The sequence below is a fragment of the Papaver somniferum genome, chromosome 1, assembly GCF_003573695.1.
Source record: "Papaver somniferum cultivar HN1 chromosome 1, ASM357369v1, whole genome shotgun sequence".
Classification (NCBI taxonomy): Eukaryota; Viridiplantae; Streptophyta; class Magnoliopsida; order Ranunculales; family Papaveraceae; genus Papaver; species Papaver somniferum.
In genome coordinates this window covers 227,663,810-227,684,927 of record NC_039358.1, presented here as the reverse complement: position 1 = coordinate 227,684,927, position 21,118 = coordinate 227,663,810, and the positions used below count along the sequence as shown (strand labels likewise).

Below are 21,118 nucleotides of genomic sequence, written 5' to 3'. Positions count from 1 at the left end.
TGTTACATAATAAGACCACACCACTTATTAAATCTCTCAAGACTCAATGTCTAAGCTCTGTATGTACTAAAGGATAATCGCATATTGTTAAGTACAAAGGGTGTTCATGCACCTTTTTGAACATTGAGAATGGAGTTGATTGCATATATAAATTATTTCTACCAAATGTGGAAGAAAACATATTCTTAGAAAATTAATGTGTCAATCTAGTGAAATGCAAATCACTGGACTTAAGTTACTGAATCCATTTTAACCCCAAACAATGAATCGATTGGGATTGATTCATAGACTTTGACATAACCATGAGGCACATTGGTTGTGACACGATGTTCCGTTTTGAAAGTACTAACACGACCATCACTTCATTTGAGTACAAGACAATGAACTAGTAGAATGCGAAGTTACGACATCTATCACAATCAGTGATTTCTAAAGTTACTAGATTTGTACTGCCTCTCCCCATTATGCTTTAAAGTAAGAAAGAACGTCACTCATCTTACAGAGTCTTTCTTTGGTAAAACATGATTGAGACCATCATGTTTTACTTAGATGCAAATGCTAAATAACGCATTCTCCAAAGATATAAAGTGTTGTTAGTGAACATATATCCATGCAGAATGCGTACCATTCAAGTGATTTATGACACTGGTGGATGATTCGATGCATTGAATCAGTTATTGCTCATAACAAACGATGCGTTTAATTTTTGTAAAATTCCTAGCACATATTACACAAAGAAAAGTGCAACGGATCACCACCCTTGTCAATGCTAGAGAATTTGCATCAAAAAGACTTGATGAATATTGCATGTTTAATAATATCAATATAAAACATCTTATACCCAATGGTCTCGCATAGGATACCATCAAAGGTTACAGATGGTTCCTGACGAATAGGTTATGCGTACCAACCTACCTTTTATTGCTTTGGGGATATGCAACATTACACGCATATTTACTTAATTCGTTTTTTAACCCAATATTAGTCAACCTTTTCTGCGTACCAGTTGGTAACTGGATTTAAGCCTGACATTCGTGTTGTTACACATTTTTGGTTGCACTATATATGTGCCATTACGACTCCACATCGTACTATGATGGGTCTTCAAAACTGTTAAGTAGTTATGTTGGAAATGAGTTCCCGACAATTATCCGCATTTTAAACCTTTTTGCAGCAGATCTCTTACCGCTAGATTTGCGGATTATCACTTTAACGAGACAGTCTTCCCTTCGTTGGGGGGAGATAAAAAAAAGTATTTTCTAAGGGAACGACAGGAATTTCCGTGGTGTGTTCCCTAATGTGTCTCATATTGATTCTTGTACTCCATAATTGTAAATATGAAGTGACAAAAAAAATAATTGATTTTCAGAATGTACACTGATGTCGCTAAAATGATGAGATCACACATACCAACTGCAAACCTACCTGCAAGGTTACAAATCCCTAATAAGGGATATACACCATAGACTAAGGTGTTGCAACTACACTTCGTGGAAGTGTAGTTAAGGCCGTGGCTCCACAAAGGAAGATGAAGAGACCACCAGGTTCGATCAATACTCACCTAGAAAGGAAGTAGATGAGTAAGGAACAACCTAATTTGTATCATTAATGAAATAATCTCATTTGATTGTCTCCTACTATGTCCATGAATCAATACTGGAGGACGCTCCGAAGTTTAACGATTCCATAGAACAATTAAATCCTAAAGGATTATGAGAACACACACGAGTCAATGGAAAGATCGTGCGAGCATATTAATGATTATTTTTATATATAGTTTCTCAAGGAAATAAAGCACAATGAGATTGAACCATGTTCTATTTTGATTAATTTCAAATAAATAACATATTTGGCCTACACAATCCAGGTAGAACTTAGTTCTTTGGTAAATATACGGGTATTTGATGTGGTAGTGCTAACCAACCAAGTGTAAAGCCTATTGGACATACATTATTAATTTTTCATAAAACATAATGAGAAGAAAGTAGTCTTAAAGTAAAAAGACTCTCCTTGTGGCGCGAGGGTTCTCACAAAGCCCTGGAATTGTTCTATTGTAATGAACGTTATAGAGTTCCGATACTTAGTTAGCTTGGTAATTTCAAAAGGACTTGAAATGCAACATATGTATGTGGTTGTTACGTATCTCTGAAAGAATCAAGATATAGAAGATGTTTACAAAAGTACTTGATAGCCTTTTGTTACCCAAATTAAGTGACTCTAAACCACAAAGTGTGTTTACAGTTAGATATAACGCTCACTTATAGATTGAAGCATCATTATCAGGCGGATGTGGTATACCCGTCTAGATGACTATTTGATTTGGAGGGAATATACAAGTAAGTTATTTTTCCTTGCGTATTCACAAGAAAGTTCCTGATTTGGAATTGTAGCTATCTATGTCGATAGTACAGACATAATGGGTACTCTTGATGTAATAAGAGGCCTTAAAATATATTTGACATTCGAATTTGAGATGAAAAATCTAGGGAAAGCTCGATCGAATACTGAGCTTGTGGTATATTATTCCACCAGTTTGCATATGTCTAAATTTTTCAGGCAATTTAACAAAGACATGCATCCTGATAGCACTCCCATGATTAATCGAGGTTCAAATGTAAGTAAGTGGCCATTTCTTCTAAAGAAAGATGACGAAGATGTGTTGGGAGATGAAATTCCCATATTTAAGTACAATAGACGCATTGGTGTACTTAGTATAATAATGTACTCGATTAAATCTTACATCCTCAGTGAACTTGTAAGCTAGATATAGCTTAGCGCCACCAACGTCATTGGAATGGTACAGTGAATGTAATCATGTACTTAAAAGTAACCATTGAAATGAGTTTGTTTTATCCCTGCAAAGACATAAAAGGAATGCTAAAGGAACTGAAATCCAAAGGTTGTTGATTATGAAGGAACAATAATATCTCTTCTCCAAATAAAGTAATCAGGGAGAGATATGGTAGACTATTTTCTAAGTCATTACCGATATTCAGTTTCGAAAAGTACATGACTAAAAAAACTGTTTGGAACAACTCTGAAAGTAATCAGGGGGAGATGCCGACATCAAGGGGAGGATCCAAGGATATGATGTCGACATATTTTACTTCGAAATTGAAGATGTGTTGTACTCTTTTTCCCTTCGATCGAGAATAGTTTTTCCCAAAGGGTTTTGTCACTCGACAAGGTTTTTAGCGAGATAACACTAAAAACATCAAGTATGTTGAACGTTGAAGACATAAAGATCACGTTGATATTACTGAAAATATCTGAATCAAAGAAATGAAACGTGATACATGTTAAGCAGCGTAACTTCCAGAGTCAACAACGGGGTCTTATAAACATTCAAGTCACCAAAGTAAAGTGTGATAAACTCCTTTTGACTGCATTAGACTAATGAAAATTGTCTGACATCAGGGGGAGCATCTAATGGTGTGTTGAACAATTTTCCTTCACCGAGGTTGCTTTTTCCCACAGGGTTTTAATACTCGGCAAGTTTTTTAATGATACAACAACAAACACCAGGAAGTAATTTGTTAACTAAGGTTATTTTCTTTCCCACAAGGTTTTTCTGCCTTATGAGTTGTGAAGCAACTAATCAACTTCAACGGAGCAAAGTGATCATCTGCAACGGATGACTTTTACTTACATCTGTCACGTTGTATTCTTTTTCCTTCGTGAAGGTTTTGTCCCACTGGGTTTTCCCTTGTCAAGGTTTTAATGAGGCAACGTATATGCATCCAACTATGTTCCAAGTTTTCTTAATATTGTACCATTTCTTTAGTTCAGGTTTTGTCCCTCTGAATTCTCCTAAAGAAGTTTTAACGAGGCAATTAACTTAGACTCATCGATCTGTGAAGATCGTATTGCATGTGATGAACTACATGTAAAATAAGAGACAATATGTGAAGTACTACATGTGAAGAGTTGTACCAAGGTTTTTATCCCATTGGGGTTTTCCTTGTCAAAGTTTTAACGAGGCAATTGATTTCGACACAAGTCATCAAGGAGAGGACGACATTTGAAGAATTGTATTCGAAGCACTAAATGTGAAGCACCGCATATGAAGTTCTACTGGACCGCACAAGGGGGAGTGTTGTAGGGCTTGTATCCCATGGATGTGCGGCCCAATATAGTGTCTATGATCTTTTTCCTACTTGTATATAAAGGAATATATGGATATAACAAAGTTGATTCTAATCAATAGAAATTTTCCCCTGCCCCTTTATCTTCCGTGTATTTCCACTGCAACAAAATTGTCCCACTATCTCACTCAAAAGTGGGAGATTGACCGACTACATTTTCTCGGAAAGAAAATGCTTGACCAAGACTCCTGGATAGGAGATTGACTACATTTTACCCAAGTAAAGGCCTCACTCAAAAGTGAATTATCCGGGACCGGGAGTGAAACACTTTCATGCTCTTTAGTACCAACTTCATTACCAGTTAAAATGTTATTTCTTGTGCCACTTCAACTCCATGATGATGAAACCTACGGATCTTTAGAATTGTTGTTCTCAGATGCATCGTCTCCTCTTAATCTCCTACAGCAACAATGGCTTCAAACCCATTGACTTCAATCCCCAAATTAGGGTTTTCTTCTTCTGATACCCAATTAGTCAAACCATCTGCTGACATTGAAGGTGTTCACATTGCTGAAGATGTTTCTCAGGTATACACACTTACAATCAGTAATTCTACTAAAATTCCGAACTGGGTTTTGTTTGTTTGTATTATTTTTGGAATAAAGTTCGAATTTTTATTGGTTTTGTTCATTCCTTTACTTGAATTTCTGTTTCATAAGTGTTCAATCTGTTCTGCATCACTGAAAAAAGAATTGGAGCTTACATGTATCCTGGGTTAACTGTATTCACCCCCTATAAGATTTGTATGCATTTGGGGGGTTTGGACCGGTGAGCCGAAATGGCGAAATCCGGTGCCACTCAGATTGATTCTATACTTAATGTGCCATAGAAATAGTACATTAGCTGAAATGGCGAAATCCGGTGCCACTCAGATTGATTCTATACTTAATGTGCCATAGAAATAGTACTGTAGTTAGTTTTATTAGCTCAGGCCACCGTCATTTTCGAAAATGCTATTTCTCTTAACTAGCTACTTTAGGCGAAGTCAATTTTTTTAAGCATTGTCCTTAATAGATCCTCAAAATGTTAATTTGAAGGATAATGAGAAACTAGATGCACGTTGTATGTTGAGACTTGAGATTGAGGGAGAAACAGAAAATGGAGACTTGGGATTTATGTTTTGGGCTTTTAGATTGAATTGACTAAGCCAAGTTGTAGTGTCATAATTTAAGAATACGATCTGACTAGTGAACCTTCAGTTGTGTATCGTAACGTTTATGAATGATACATATGGTATATACTTGCATTTAGGTTATCCAATATTGGTATTGGTTGCTCTATGACAGCTTATTGGAAAGACACCTATGGTTTACCTCAATAATGTCGTCAAGGGTTCTGTTGCAATTGTTGCTGCCAAGCTTGAGATGATGGAACCCTGTTGCAGTGTCAAAGACAGGTAAGGCAGTTACACATACTATGAGACTGACACTTAGTGAATGATATTTGATTTACTGACATAATTCGTCTCCAATTCTTTTATAGGATAGGGTACAGTATGATAGCTGATGCTGAGGAAAAGGGACTTATAACACCTGGAAAGGTAACAGTTACCACTTCATAGAAAAAAGTTTCGAACAAATGGCTCCGGTTCCATATATGCTCTTTACCTTATATTGCTACATCTAACTTTGTATTCTCTCTATCTATTTTCAAGAGTGTCCTGGTGGAAACAACCAGTGGAAACACGGGTATCGGTCTTGCCTTTATTGCTGCTGTAAAAGGATACAAGCTCATCTTAACAATGCCTGCATCTATGAGTATGGAAAGACGAGTCCTTCTGAAGGCATTCGGAGCAGAGTTAGTTCTTACAGATCCTGCCAAGGGTGCGTTGGGATCAATTGCAAAAGCAGAAGAGATTGCAGAGAACACACCCAATTCTTACTTGCTTAAACAATTTGAGAACCCTGCTAATCCCAAGGTACCAGCTTAAACTAATCTTAAACATATGACCCTTGCTGTTGTGAAGTTCTGCCTCGTGGTGAGATGGCTAGGACTTTGGACCATTCAAATATAACAACTCTCCGGGTTATGAGATTATCTAGCTGACTTTTGAGTCGTCGGACTGGTCGCTAATTGTCATTCAAAGAGAGGAAACTTTTGATATGGACTAAGTTTTTGTAATGTGGGGCATGTAGATTCACTTTGAGACAACTGGTCCTGAGATCTGGGAAGCTACAAGAGGCAAAGTGGATATATTTATCGCCGGAATTGGTACTGGTGGTACTATTTCTGGGGTTGGTCATTACTTAAAGAAACAAAATCCTAACATAAAGGTACCTGCAATATTTTTTTATCAGATATCTGAACTATTTTAAAAGCAGTGTTTTCCTTTGAGAACAGCTTGTTACCGTGTGGATCTTTAAATTACTTCATGATGTATTAGGTTATTGGTGTTGAGCCAACAGAAAGCAACATACTTTCAGGGGGAACACCTGGTAAGAAGCGGATAGATATTCTGGGTTGTTTCACATCTTCCCTGAATTTTTTTTATTGTCATATTGTTTAATTGCTTACCTCACTCTTCTATCAAATATACAGGTCCGCACAAAATTCAAGGGATTGGAGCAGGCTTGATACCTGGGAATCTAGACCTGAGCATAGTTGATGAAGTCATAGAGGTTCAATACTTATCTCATGCTTATTAGTTCACCTGTCTGTAATCTGTATACTGTTCTTTTACTTCACTTATTCATGTTCTACTTCTTTTCAACCGTGCTCTCTTGTTTCAGAGATTTCGTATTTCTTATTATTTATGTAACAGGTATCAAGTGATGAATCTATTGAAACTGCGAAACAATTGGCACTTCAAGAAGGCCTAATGGTTTGTACCCTTACTGTTGTTTCAGACTTGATTTTGTATTTAAATATGAAAAGGTACAAGACTTGAGTCCATGTACGTAGGGAACAATCAACAGTGTCGGATCTGAAAAGGTACAGAAAATAGATGATATTGAGGACTTTAATTAGTTAGATTACTGTAAGAAGCTCCTAGGAAGTACAATGGGTCAGGTTTTGCTTCTTTTAGTAGGAGTAAGATCCAACCCTCGTTCAGATTTGAGAAGCAACATATTGTAAATAAGTAGGTAAATAGACATTGACCTATATCTAGGAGCAATACTGGATCATTCTTTAAATAACCTCCATACAAATTTTGAAACATGCACGAGGATAAAATGCTAACAATGAACCTTCTCAAAAATGAAGAGTAACAAATTTTCTGCAGAGGATTTCTGATGCATGTACAACCATTTTCATGCAGATACTACTAAAACCTGAATGCTTATATAGGTATATTTCAATGTCTACACAGGTGGGAATTTCTTCTGGTGCTGCAGCAGCAGCTGCCATCAGGGTTGCAAAGAGACCTGAGAATGCAGGGAAGCTTATCGCGGTTAGGGCCTTCTTTCTTTTCCTTTCTTGGGCTTTGGTCATGGTTCTTTATTCTCCATACGAGCCAAGTTCCTGTCCATAAAAGAGTATGCATAGTAAACACAACATTTTTTTTTTTTTTTGATCAACAAAACGATATATTTATATATAAAGGTGGAAAGAATGAAAGAATTACATAACAGAAAATGCTTTAAGAAACTATTTCCTAACGGTTTCTTCCCATTTGAAGACTAAGTCTTCGAGTCTTACATTCTTGAGATCATGAGAAGAACGAGACCAGTAAACACAACATTTTGCTAGCTTGACTTACAGTCATCCATAAATGTAAGTGTATATTATATATTGTAGTGTCGTACACACTCAATCTGAAGTTTTGTTTAAGGGTCCCATTTTGTGTGAAATCCTTGTTCATACACAGAATGTTTATCAGTTTGAAAGTTCCAACACATAAATTGAATCAACTAAAGTAAACCTAAAGATAGGAGTTGATCTCTTTTTCCGATGTATAAACCCTTACAGTACTCTTAGGTATGGACTCTGATTTCTAGAATCCACTATGCCCTGATAAGAGCAACGCCAAAAATGTGCATCTTGTTGTGAACCTTTTACCCACAAAATGCTAATCTTACTATAATCAACAATTTGGTTAGATACATTATTCTTACTTATCACCACATTGCCTTTAATTTATATGTTAACCAATTCTCTTATAATCTGATATATCGTTTTCGGACATTGCAGGTTGTGTTTCCAAGTGGTGGCGAGAGATATCTCTCTTCTAATCTCTTCCAATCAATCAGAGAAGAATGCGAGAACATGCAACCTGAGCAATGAAGATCATCACCTCACCATGTAAATGGGTCTTTCGTTCTACTCTCATAATCCTCTTCCTTTTCTTCGTCGTTTTACCTGCAGAAACTCCACAATGCGTGTTTAGTATCTTACTCATCTAATTATTAAGTAAAGAGTTGTGTATTATTTTGACATGTGTTTTGCAGGGAATACACCAAATAACGTTTACAGATAAGATGAAATGTGTATTATTTTGACATTATTCTCAAATAATTTTTTGTATAATTCTTGTTTTGTTTTCTTCAACACATATTTTCTAGTGCTTCTTTGCAAGCACATATTGGAAGCAAAAAAAGTCCAAGACGTGCACTCATTTTTGCGTGAAAAATATAATAATAAAATATTAGCTTCAAACTTTACTTTTGGGTTTTTTTGGAAAGCTACAGATATCTATAATTGGTGGTTTCATACTCATTGTCTCCTCTTAATCTCTAACCACTCTCAACCACAGCAATGGCTTCTTCTCTTTCTTCTTCATCTGTTGTTGTTTCTAAACCATCTACTGAAACTGAAGGTCTGATTAGCATTGCTCAAGATGTTTCTCAGGTATACGACTTACTTACTATCAGTTATTCAACTAAATTTGGAACTGGCATGGGTTTTGTTTATTGGAAATAAAGCTGGAATTTTTGTTGTGTTATTCATTACTATACTTGAATATTTGCCAAAAACAGATGCACTTGTTGTGAATTGGGTGTGTTTATTTGCCAAAAAGAATTGGAGCATCAACATGTTATTTTGAAGGATAATGAGAAACTAGATGCACTTGTTTGTTGAGATTGAGGTAGAAACAGAAAATGGAGAGATGGGCTCTATGTTTTGAGTGTTTAGATTGAATTGACTAAGACAAGTTGTACAGTCATTATTTAAGAATACGTTCTGACTAGTGAACCTTCAGTTGTGTATCATAACGTTTATGAATGATACATATGGTACATACTTGCATTTAGGTTATCCAATGTTGCTTTTGGTTGCCCTATAACAGCTTATTGGGAAGACACCTATGGTTTACCTCAATCATATTGTCGAGGGTTGTGTTGCAAGTGTTTCTGCCAAGCTTGAAATGATGGAACCCTGTTGCAGTGTCAAAGACAGGTAAACTAGACATGCTATATATGAGACAGACAGTTAGAGAACAAAATGTGATTTTCTGATGTAATTCTTCTCCAATTCTTTTATAGGATAGGTTACAGTATGATAGCTGATGCTGAGGGAAAGGGACTTATAACACCTGGAAAGGTAACAGTTATCGCTTTTCAAGAAAATCGATACAAAATGTGCTCATCACCTTGTATTGCTATGTCTAACTTTGTATTCTCTCTATCTATTTTCAAGAGTGTCAGTGGAAACACGGGGTATCGGTCTTGCCTTTATCGCTGCTGCAAGAGGATACAAACTAATCTTAACAATGTCTTCATCTATGAGTATGGAAAGACGAATTGTTCTGAAGGCATTTGGAGCAGACTTAGTTCTTACAGATCCTGCCAAGGGTGTGAAGGGAGTTCTTGAAAAAGCAGAAGAGATTTTAAAGAAGACACCCAATTCGTACATGCTTCAACAATTTGAGAACCCTGCTAATCCGAAGGTATCGGCTTAAACTAATCTTTCACGTTTGACCCTTGCTGTTGTGAAGTTCTGCCTCGTGGTGAGATGGGTAGGACTTTGCACCATTCAAGTATGAAATTACTCTGGGCAATTATGAAATTATCTACTTAACTTCAGAGTGGTCTTTTAATTGTCAAAAGAGTGGAATGACTTGATATTGTCTAATTTTTCGTAACGTGGTGTATATAGATTCACTATGAAACAACTGGGCCTGAGATTTGGGAAGATACAAGAGGCAAAGTAGATATATTTGTTGCAGGAATTGGTACTGGGGGAACTATTTCTGGGGTTGGGCGGTACCTAAAGAAACAAAATCCTAACGTAAAGGTATCTTTGGTTTTCTTTCTCAGTTATGAGCATAACTATTATGCAAGATTTTCCTTCAAGAGCAGGCTGTTACTGTGAGAGACTTCAATTGACTTAATGATGTATCAGGTTATTGGTGTTGAGCCTTCAGAAAGCAACGTACTTTCAGGGGGAAAACCTGGTAAGCAACAGATAGACATTCTGGGTTGTTTCACAATTTCATTGAAAATTCTGTTTATTCTCAGACCGTCTAAATACTCCCCTCACACTGCTATCAAATATGTAGGTCCTCACCGAATTCAAGGGATTGGGACAGGCCTTGTACCTGGGAATTTAGACCTGAGCATAGTTGATGAAGTCATAGAGGTTCAATTCTTAAGTTTGATGCTTTAACTTCACATATTCTTTTTCTACTTCTTAAAACCGTGCACTCTTGTTTTCTGGGATTTCATATTTCTTATTCATTATGTAACAGGTACCAAGTGATGTATCTATTGAAACAGCGAAACAGTTGGCACTTCAAGAAGGCCTAATGGTTTGTGCACTTACTGTTGTTTTAGACTTAATTTAGTATTTTATAGTTGAATATGGGATCTTGAGTAAACCAATGTATTGTCAATTAGTGAATGGTAAAAATGGGCCCTGTACTTCAAAAGAATTTATGAATCATGCATGAAGATAAAATGGTAAAAATGACCGTTGTTGAATTACGAGCAACAAATTTTCCGTGGAGGATGTTTATTACATGCAAAGCCAATTTTATGCAGAAACTGCTGTACCTGAATGCTTTTATGTCGATATCTTGTGCAGGTAGGAATTTCATCTGGTGCTGCTGCAGCAGCTGCCATCAGAGTTGCAAAGAGACCTGCGAATGCAGAGAAGCTTATTGCGGTAAGGACCTTCAATTCACACTCTTTTCCTTTCTTGGATTTTGAATATGGTATTTAACTTTTAAGACTCTATAAGAGCCAAATCTCATTCACAGAAGAGTCCGCATGGTAAACACAGAGAGAATACCGGTACTACAAAGCCGAATAAGCCGATGGAGACCTTTAATTTGTGTCTTGACTCTTGACTTACAGTCCTTCAAGCTTAAGTAGTCTGAAAAATAACATTATGACTCTGAATGAAGTTTTGAACCTTGTGCATGACGACTTAATGGGTTGTTCACAGAAAATGTTTATCGGGTTAAATTGTTAAAAGTTCAAGACTTGAATAGATTCAAATGAACTTCAAGATGTGAATTGGTCTTTTTTCTCTCGCTCGATGTGGATATGCTTGCAATACTTGGTGTCTTGACTCCACCGATCAAAAGATCTGGTCAGGCCTGATTTCTACAATCGATTGCATCCTGACAACAAGAAGAAACCAAAAGAGTGCATCTTACTGTGAGCCTTTATACATACAAATTAAAAGACTAATCTTATGATAACCAACAATACATTTAGATATTTTTGTTTCTTACTTACTCCCAAATTGATATTGGTCTTGTAGGCATGACATTCTCTGATTATTTTTTTGAGTCTTTTTAATAAATTATCTCGTAAGCTGATATCATTTCCGGACGTTGCAGGTTTTGTTTCCGAGTTGTGGTGAGAGATATCTCTCTTCTGTTCTCTTCGAATCAGTCAGAGAAGAATGCCAAAACATGCAACCCGAACCATGATAAACTCGGGTATCTAAATGAGTTTTTCTCATCCGATCCTTCTTTATGCATCTGCAGACTTTCCGGAATGCGTTTTAATGGAGTAAATAATGTTAAAAATAAATTAAAATGAAATGTGTATTATCCTAACATTATTTTTAAACCAAGTGTTATCAATCAAAGCCTTTAAAATCCGAAGTCATATAAGCCCCCACGTTGCGCGGTGAGAATACCCTCCCTTGGATGAGCGTCACCGCCCCCTTGAAATTGCTCTATTCCATTTTTCCTCAAATTATATGAATGTAACAGTGAATATCGATTTTATATTAAAAAAACGGCATCCTTACACACAAATAACAGTGTTTCCCGGAACAAAAAAAAAATTCATTATGAAACCGAGAAGAAAAAACTAAAGAAAACTGTTGGATTTTTGGTTGGTTTAATTTAAAGATTAAGATGATTTTGATTACGTAGAAGTGGGAAACTAATAGTTTCTACTCACTCTCTTATTGTTTGCAGATGACTGTTTGCTATTCCGCAAAGCAAACCAAGTTCAAACAAACAATTTACTACAAGTAATACAAGATTTCAGTAGGTGCTCAGGTCAGCTAATCAACTTTCATAAGTCAGCTGTTTACTTCAGTAAGAATACAAGTCCTTCAAATTCTCAAAATATCAGTGGACTTCTCCAGGTTCGACAACTTGATATTTCCTCTGAAAAATATTTAGGCTTACCTTTTTTTTATTGGAAGGAATAAGAAAACCCCATTTACTTGTCTTGTTCAAAAGATGGAAGCTAGACTCTCAAAATGGTCTTTTATTAATGTTTCTGAAGCAGGGAGATCTGTGATGATTAGGAATGTAACTAACTCTATTTCAGTGCACCATATGAGCAGCTTCAAAATTCAAGATTCTACTATATCCAAAATCAACTCAGTTCAGCAACAATTCTGGGGAAATAAGAAGAATAACAAAGGAAAACACTTCATAGCATGGAGAGATGTCAATAAATCTAAAGAAGAAGGAGGTCTGGGATTTAGAGACCTTGAGGTTTTCAATAGAGCACTATTAGCTAAATTTTCCTGGAAACTTTGCACAGATGACACTTCCATTTATGTTAGGTCACTTAGAGCAAAATACTTTCCTAATGGACTTGTTTTCAATACAAGTGAACATCCTAAATTTACCTGGTCCTGGAGAAGCATTAGTTCAGAGCTGCAATTTGTTAATAAATATAGCCTTCGGTCAGTTGGTGATGGGAAGAAAATTCTAATTTGGAAGTATAGATGGATAGAAGGTCTTGATAGTCCTCCCATTCCTAAAGCCAGTGCTACACATTATCAAGACTTCACTTTTGTTGTTCAACTTTATGATACAAATAAAGGTGGATGGAATATCAGTTTACTCTCAACTTCATTTGATCCAGCTACTCTTACTCTAATTCTCAAGATATCTATTCATCATAACTTGGAAGACAGACTTGTTTGGTCCCTTGAGAGGAATGGCTGTTTCTCAGTAAAGTAAAGTTATAGGAAAATGATGGAGGAAAAACATGGTAACAACTCAGTTGGTGCAGGAATGCAAAGTATCTTCCAGAAACTATGGAAGCTCCCTCTTCTTCCTAGAATTAATCAGTTCATTTGGAAATGTGTTAAAGATATTCCGCCAGCAAGAGATAAGCTGCATCATTTTATTCAAGATGGAATGTATAACTGTCCTTTCTGCAATCTTTTTTTTGAATCTCCAGGTCACTGTATACTAGAATGAAATATTTCAAGACTGGTTTGGTTTACTGTGTTAGGACTGCACATGGGAAATAATCATGATCTTATGACCTGGTTCTGTGGTTGGTTTAGTAAACTCATTGCGCATCAAATTCAAGAGGATGTAGTTTGCAAGATTGCTATAGTACATGGTGCATATAGTATTTCAGATGTGAAAAAGCTTTCAAAAATGTTTAAGTTACACCAGAAATGATCATACCCAAGTGAAAAAGCGGGGGTCTAAAAACCACACTCAATATTTCGCTTAGCAATATGTATGGAAAAACTCCAATATACTTTTAAGAGAATCAACTAGACAGTCAGACTCAATCTTAATGAAAGTATATTAAAGAGTTATATCTCTCTTTCTCGATTCAATACTTACCCAAGCAAATAGAAATCTGCGAGTCTAATTGAATACAAGAGAAATCACTTGAACGGTACCAAATACCAATGTTTAAGGATCAATCAACAACCAAAGGTTCGATTTCCCAATTGATCGATTCAACGCACAACCTGTGATATTTCAATTATATAATAAAATATAATGCGGAAAAGAAATAACACATACACCAAAAGTTTTGTTAACGAGGAAACCGCAAATGCAGAAAAACCCTGGGACCTAGTCCAGATTGAACACACATTGTATTAAGCCGCTACAGACACTAGCATACTACAAACTAACTTCGGTCTGGAATGTAGTTGAACCCCAATCAATCTCACACTGATCCAAGGTACAGTTGCGTTCCTTACGTCTCTGATCCCAACAGGATACTACGCACTTGATTCCCTTAGTTGATCTCACCCACAACTAAGAGTTACTACGACCCAAAGTCGAAGACTTTAATAAACAAATCCATCTCCCACAGAAATACCCACGAGTTTTTGTTCCGTATTTTGATAAATCAAGGTGAACAGGAACCAAATGATAACCCGGACTTATATTCCTGAAGAACAACCTAGAATTATCAATCACCTCACAATAATCTTAATCGACTAGCGAAATAAGATATTGCGGAATCACAAACGATGAGACGAAGGTGTTTGTGACTTCTTTTATATCTTTCCTATCGGAGAAATCAATCTCAATCTAATCTTACAATTGTACTCAAATACGATAGAAACAGCAAGATCAGATCACGCAACTACAAAGAAAATAGTTGGTTCTGGCTTCAGAATCCCAATGAAGTCTTCAAGTCGTTAACCTACAGGGTCTCGATAAGAAACCTAAGGTTAAAGGAGATTCGACTCTAGCTAATACAACTAGCATCAGACATGAGGTGTGGGGATTAGGTTTCCCAGTTGCTAGAGTTCTCCTTTATATAGACTTTCAAATCAGGGTTTGCAATCAATGTTAGCTTAATAACAAAGCATTCAATATTCACCGTTAGATAAAAACCTGATTAGATTCAAGCTAATATCTTTCAACAGTTAGATCGAAACTTAGCTTGTTACACACGAATGAAATGCACGTTTATTTAGGTTTGTGTAACCGTACCCAAACATGTACACTTAGTTGGTTCAAATGTAGTTAACCAAATGGTTAGCCATATGAGCACTTCCATATCAACCATATTCTTATTTACCACAACTAGTTCAAATGACTCAAATGAACTAGTTAGAGAGTTGTTCAATTGCTTAGATCTTATAGAAGTATACAAGACTCAATAGAAGCAAAAACGATTTGATTCACTCGAATCAATTCATGAACTTTATAGCCACGGTTCGCAATTATGCATTCCTTAGTTCATATAAGTTTAAGTTCATGAATAACTGTTTTTAGAAAACAACCAACTTAAGTACGCATAATGGTACACAGACTTAAGTACCCGGAATAAGTTCATTTTCAGTTCACAAACTCCAGCAGAAATTCACGGGACGTGAACTTCCGACAGTGCGCGTACTGGTACGCAGACTTTAGTTCCGGTTTTCTTGAGCAGCAAAGAATAAGGACTTTGGTTCAAGGAATAAGGACTTACACACGTATGTGTTACCACATAATGTTTATATCCTTCCAAGGTTATATATTCTAAACTCTCATTTCAATCATTGAAACATTCTTAGAGGACGTTATGTAGTTGTTGTTCACAAACCATTTTTCGTCAAAGCAATTTTCAAGTAATTGAAACTAATATGACCTTCGTCACTAGTAAATATGAACTTGGCCAAAGCGAAATCTTACCAACCACATTTCGAGAAATAGATAAGCGAGATAAACTCGGCTCGAAATAGCAAATGTGTATAATCAAAGTCTATATAGCAATACGACTTTTGTCTTAAGATAGGAGATAGAGTAGATAGACTTTTGAGTGATAGATAAGTTCAAGTCTCCACATACATTTTAGTCGATGAAGTTCAACCAGTTCCTTGGTAGTTCTTCATCTTTGTATGATGATCGCCATGGAGTCTTGAGCTCAACTACACTTTCTATCCTAGTCCGAGACTTAGCTATAAGTAGACTAGAGATCAAGACTTATAGTTTTGATCACTAACTTTGACAAACATGCTTGAGATAGCAACGCATGCGAGTTCGACCGAGCAGTGCTCTAACAACAAGTGCAGAAAAGAGAGTTATGAATTTGAAACTAAACACGTTTGTGTTTGTGCCATAATATTTTACACTAGAAGATGGGCCTCAAGTGGTTAGACTTAAGCCTAACATTGGGAGACCATGATGGTTTCACAATAATAATGGTCTAATAACTCCAAGCCCATGTGCAAGAACCTCATATTAGCCTAGTAATATCCAATATGGCTTTGCAAACACACTATGCACAAGCCCATGTGCAAGAAACTCCAAGCCTAGTAGCAAGATGACTCCACATAAGCACCGCCACGTCAAACAATTTCCACCAACCCATAACTACCACGTAATCGAGAAGAGAACGGTCAGTAGAACAGGTGGTACTAAAGTCAGCAAGATCAGGCGTCAGCAGGTGATGACGTCAGCGAACGACGACTTCAGCAAGTCGTCGGCAAACGATGACAAAATATTCTGCGAATATTCCGTTAGGTTATAACGGCGTTGGCGTATCGCTTACACCTTTAACATATTCCGCTACCGTTATGACGCCGTTAGGTTTTACCGTCATTTGTGTCAGCATGACGCCAGAAGATGATTTCACCATGTCGACTCCGTCACCTTCACCGGCACAGTTGCAGCAGGCCGGAGGCCACTGCAGTCGGCCTATCCCGACAGACAAGATTGGTCTGATCCAGTGTAGCGCGGCGCAACTTAACTCCATGGATCCGTTTTGGTGCAGCGCGGTACAACTTAATACCGTAGCGCTGATTCAACACAACGCGATGTAACGTAACTCCATACTCCTTGGATTTGTGCACCCCTCCTCTGCTCAACTGATGGATATTTCAACCCCGAGCCGAGCCAAGCCGTGCTGAGCCAAGCTAGACGGGTTGCAAGCTAGTCAAGCCATTGGCTCAGTATTTTTCAGCCCCATTCAGTTGGCCTTGCGGATTTGTGCGCTCCATGTGGGCTTAAGCAAGTTTTTTACTTCTTGGGATTGTCATTTCACACTATTTCGTGGGCTTGGTCTCTTTCGTCCATTTTGGTTTAACCAATTCCATAACCCATGAAGAAGATTCTAGAAGCATGCAGGACCAGTCAATGCAAGTTATGACAGGGAGGCATGCAGGGCCAGTTATGGCAGGAGGCATGCAGGGGCCAGTTATGTTAATTGATGCCTACCACAAAATAAAACTGAAATTCGCACCATAAAATACGGGGTCACAACCCCAAAAGGTATGCAATCTTCCCCATACAATTATCTGTGAAAAATCCCTAGCTCACTTAAGCATCGGAGGTTTTTTTTTGCAGGTACCCCCCCTCCACTGTTAAATTGGAGAACAAAACAGCGGATCGATCTTCAACAAAATCATCATCAAAATCGTGTTTGGGGTAGAAGTAATTTTACCATACAAACATTGGCGCCGATTGAGGTTTTTCGAGAAAAGATTTTCGTGTTTTACCAAATCGAGTTATGGCAGTAGTCAGACAGACAGCACGAAGGGCTGATTCTGTTAGCGACTCCCAACAGCGCAGGAGACGCGAAGCTGAAAGGCACGAAATTGAGGTTCAGTCAGCTCCAACAGTACCCATTGGAAACAGGCAGGGTCAAGATGGTGCTCATGACAGAACCATAGATCGAGATCGTGATCATGCTCATAACAGATCCCTGAATCGTGGACAATATCGAGATCGTTTTCGTGATAAACTCCATATCTGAATCGGAGAAGGGAGAAACAACCAGTGATCGATAACGAATGAATGTATGTTGATGGGGAAAACCCACAAGTTCGAGGAAACAGAGGGCATGCGTTCGGCAACCCATGTAGGAGGAATGCTGATCGACAGGACCCGCAAGATGTCCGCACCGCGAATCCTAGTACAGAGGAAGAACTGTTACTCAATCGGATGAACGAGTTGGAGAAGGAGAACGCTCTCCTGAGATTAGAACGTGAAAACCAGCCTCGACCTAGGTCTGGTATTCTGAACAACCATAGGGGTCGGTCTGTATGGAAACGCCTTGGAAGTCGAGTTAGCCCGCAAGCTGCAGACCGAAACAGAGAAGTGATCGATCTTAATCGACCAGAGAAAAATATGTTGGTCACTGGAGATCTACCTAAACGAAGGCCTGTACGTCCCCGACGAGAAGGGACCCGGCCAGCTGCAACTCAGCAGAGTGCGGCGAGAACCACCACCCATTCAAAACGTCTCAGGAATGATAAAGAAGAGGTTCGATATCGACACGATGAGAGAGAATTTTCACCCGATTATTATGCTCGTTCGGAGCAAGGAAGAGCTAGAAGAGATCCCACTGGACCCCAAAGGAAAAGAATGAGATCTAAAGCTCATATTCTAGATGATCGGGATTATGAGCAGGAAGACAATACTTCTGATGGCGACGTAAGCGAAATTACAGGTTCTCGCCTTTGCAATAAGATCGAGAAAGTAATGTCGAAAAAGCGCTCCAGAGAGGAAAAGATAGACAGGTTGCATTGAACCACATGAGCTCCTTTCAAACTGAACATCAGAGAATTCCGACCGCCAATGAATTTTCAAGTTCCCAAGCTGCCGGAATTCGATGAGAAAACAGATGATCCATATCAGCATGTTTTACACTATGAAACTACCATGACTATGTGGCAGTACAACGATGAGTTGATGTGTAAGATGTTTCCACAGTCACTCACTGGTGGAGCAGTTACGTGGTTCAATCAACTACCGATACAGTCGATCGGGACTTACCATAAACTGGTTGACGAATTATGTGCTCACTACAAATACAACAGACGTGATCGGAAGCGATGCCACATATTGTTCCTTCTGGAAATTTGGAAGGAAGAAAGCATCAGACAGTTTACTCGACGCTTCAATCAAGAGGCGGCCGATGTGGATGGTGCCAACGATCAAGTCGTCATCGCGGCTTACAAACAGGCATACCGGTATGATCAAAGGGGTTTGTACGGTTCTTTGGTCAACAGACCAGCAAATACTTTGGAAGAACTATATGATCGAGCAGAAGAATACGCTCGAGTGGAAGATGATTCTAAAGCTCGAGAAGAAGTTAACAGATCATCCAATCATCTAAATGATGGGAAGAAGGACAAGTCAAAAAACTGTTCGAGCGGACATCATAAAGATCGAGGTGAAGTTCGAGAGAAAAACCAGGGGGAACGAATGTAAACTGGATATCAGAAATATCATGATATGAAGCTGACACCATTCAACATACGCCTTACAGAGATGTATGAGAAAATAAGCAAGGATTTGAGCCCCCCTCAGCCTTTGCCAGCGGAGACACGTGATAAGCGTGATAAGAGCAAATACTGCAACTTTCATAAAGACCATGGTCACAAGACTAAGAATTGCCGCTCTTTACAGATCGAGGTCCAGCGAATGATCCGCGCTGGAAAGATACAAGAGTACGTGAATTTGGGAAAGGTTCGGGGAAATTTGGCGCATCACACGTGATTAATGCACATGTGATTAATGTCAGTCATGCCAGGATCCATTCAATGACCAGGAGGGCATCGGAAGATAAAACCAGGAGAAAGCTCAGGCAGTTAAAAGAATGGTACTTGACAAATCATATCGATTTTGTCGGTGGAAATGGAGAAGAAATTCGGGAGCTTGGATGCATGAAGATCGAGTTCTCTGAGGTAGACATGATAGGTGTTTATGCTCCCCACAATGATGCTATCGTTATAATTGCTTGGATTGGCATGTTTCGGGGTGCACCTGATGCTAGTGGATACAGGAAGATCAGTGAGCGTGCTGTTTTTAGGAGCTTATTCTTTTATGAATCTCCCACATGACTTGATCGAAGAGGATGAAAATCCAGTTATCGGTTTTAGTGGCAAAGTTACAAAGGCAATTGGAAAAGTGAAGATACTTATAACAGTGGCTGACAAGTCCGTGCTAGGAAATTTCTTGCTGCTTGACTGTAGAGCTCCCTACAATGCGATCTTAGGACGAGACTGGCTGAATGAGATCGGTGCAATCACATCCTCATACCATCAGTGTCTTGTAGTTGCAGGAAATCCTACACTACACCCCTCATATGATTTCGTTATTACTCAACTCATTTTTAGATTTACACTCTTAATTTTATTGATCAATCTTTGAATGTTCTTACAAGAAAAGATAAAGGAATCAAGAATGACCTCTTCTCTAGACTTTCTCTCTCCTATTTACTTGTTTCTTACTCAAAAAGATCTCTCCCCTTTCTTTACAACTTGAATGACTATTTATAGGGAAATACATAGTGGATGACAGTAATCTGTCCTTTATTTTCGGGTATGGTCTGCGATATTCTCACAAACTTACAAATATTAATTTCGCAAGCTCTCTAATTTTCGCAGGACTATCACATCTTTCTCGTGATCCTAGCTGACGTCGTTTATTGTATCATTTCTGAAATTGTTCTGCGACGCTGTTGTGTTGTGTTGTTGATAATTTTGCTGAAACATTATCGTTGCGAGATTCTGATCCTACATCTTGCCTCTTCTCATATCTTCTCTGCACAGTAGAGAATGATGTAAGAAATGCCGGAGCTGTTCATCTCTTCATATTTTGCATTTATCACACATATTCTTTCTTCCATTTGTTTCTTGACATGTCTTCTGTAACCGATGCTTTTCAACCGCTCACGTCTTTTCGTCTTAATGGTGTTTATTTCTTAGAGTACAAAAATCTCCTTTATATACTCTTCTTACTATTCTTTCCACTTTCTTTTTACTTTCTCTTCTATTTTTATTCTCTCATCTCTACAATTCTGTTATTCTTCTGCAAGTTCTGCTGCTGTAATATTCCCCCCTTCAATCCTCTTACTTTTATTCATTCCCATACTCAATATTCAAATATGGCTCCAAGTAGTCATAGACATGAGAAG

General features: G+C 37.9%; 4 protein-coding genes across 7 annotated transcripts; all 4 read left to right on the top strand.

Moving 5' to 3' along the window:
* The first annotated feature begins 4,404 nt into the window (after positions 1 to 4,404).
* LOC113318009 (cysteine synthase, chloroplastic/chromoplastic-like) lies at positions 4,405 to 8,608 on the top strand. 3 transcript variants are annotated; one of them, XM_026566140.1, is made up of 10 exons: positions 4,405 to 4,672; positions 5,432 to 5,541; positions 5,628 to 5,685; positions 5,800 to 6,063; positions 6,281 to 6,418; positions 6,529 to 6,580; positions 6,684 to 6,763; positions 6,907 to 6,966; positions 7,456 to 7,621; positions 8,277 to 8,608. In XM_026566140.1, the coding sequence occupies exons 1-9, from the start codon at positions 4,556 to 4,558 to the stop codon at positions 7,615 to 7,617; spliced, it is 1,041 nt and encodes a 346-aa protein (XP_026421925.1). In that variant the 5' UTR covers positions 4,405 to 4,555; the 3' UTR covers positions 7,618 to 7,621; positions 8,277 to 8,608. The 3 variants fall into 3 exon arrangements, with proteins under 3 accessions (XP_026421925.1, XP_026421921.1, XP_026421931.1); XM_026566136.1 differs by having other exon boundaries at positions 7,456 to 7,536; positions 8,277 to 8,605; XM_026566146.1 differs by having other exon boundaries at positions 4,570 to 4,672; positions 5,397 to 5,541; positions 7,456 to 7,536; positions 8,277 to 8,605.
* Positions 8,609 to 8,794: 186 nt separating this feature from the next.
* Positions 8,795 to 12,135, top strand: LOC113318027 (cysteine synthase, chloroplastic/chromoplastic-like). 2 transcript variants are annotated; one of them, XM_026566154.1, is made up of 10 exons: positions 8,795 to 8,933; positions 9,373 to 9,482; positions 9,569 to 9,655; positions 9,738 to 9,972; positions 10,182 to 10,319; positions 10,428 to 10,479; positions 10,585 to 10,664; positions 10,774 to 10,833; positions 11,109 to 11,189; positions 11,872 to 12,135. In XM_026566154.1, exons 1-10 carry the CDS (start codon positions 8,841 to 8,843, stop codon positions 11,962 to 11,964), a joined length of 1,029 nt encoding a protein of 342 aa, XP_026421939.1. In that variant the 5' UTR covers positions 8,795 to 8,840; the 3' UTR covers positions 11,965 to 12,135. The 2 variants fall into 2 exon arrangements, with proteins under 2 accessions (XP_026421939.1, XP_026421936.1); XM_026566151.1 differs by lacking the exon at positions 8,795 to 8,933 and having other exon boundaries at positions 9,399 to 9,482; positions 9,569 to 9,626; positions 9,723 to 9,972.
* A 597-nt stretch (positions 12,136 to 12,732) lies between these two features.
* LOC113362787 (uncharacterized mitochondrial protein AtMg00310-like) lies at positions 12,733 to 13,467 on the top strand. The gene has a single exon (XM_026605281.1). The coding sequence runs from the start codon at positions 12,733 to 12,735 to the stop codon at positions 13,465 to 13,467; it is 735 nt and encodes a 244-aa protein (XP_026461066.1).
* Positions 13,468 to 18,774: 5,307 nt separating this feature from the next.
* LOC113362777 lies at positions 18,775 to 19,410 on the top strand. The gene has a single exon (XM_026605275.1). The coding sequence runs from the start codon at positions 18,775 to 18,777 to the stop codon at positions 19,408 to 19,410; it is 636 nt and encodes a 211-aa protein (XP_026461060.1).
* The last annotated feature ends 1,708 nt before the right edge of the window (positions 19,411 to 21,118 follow it).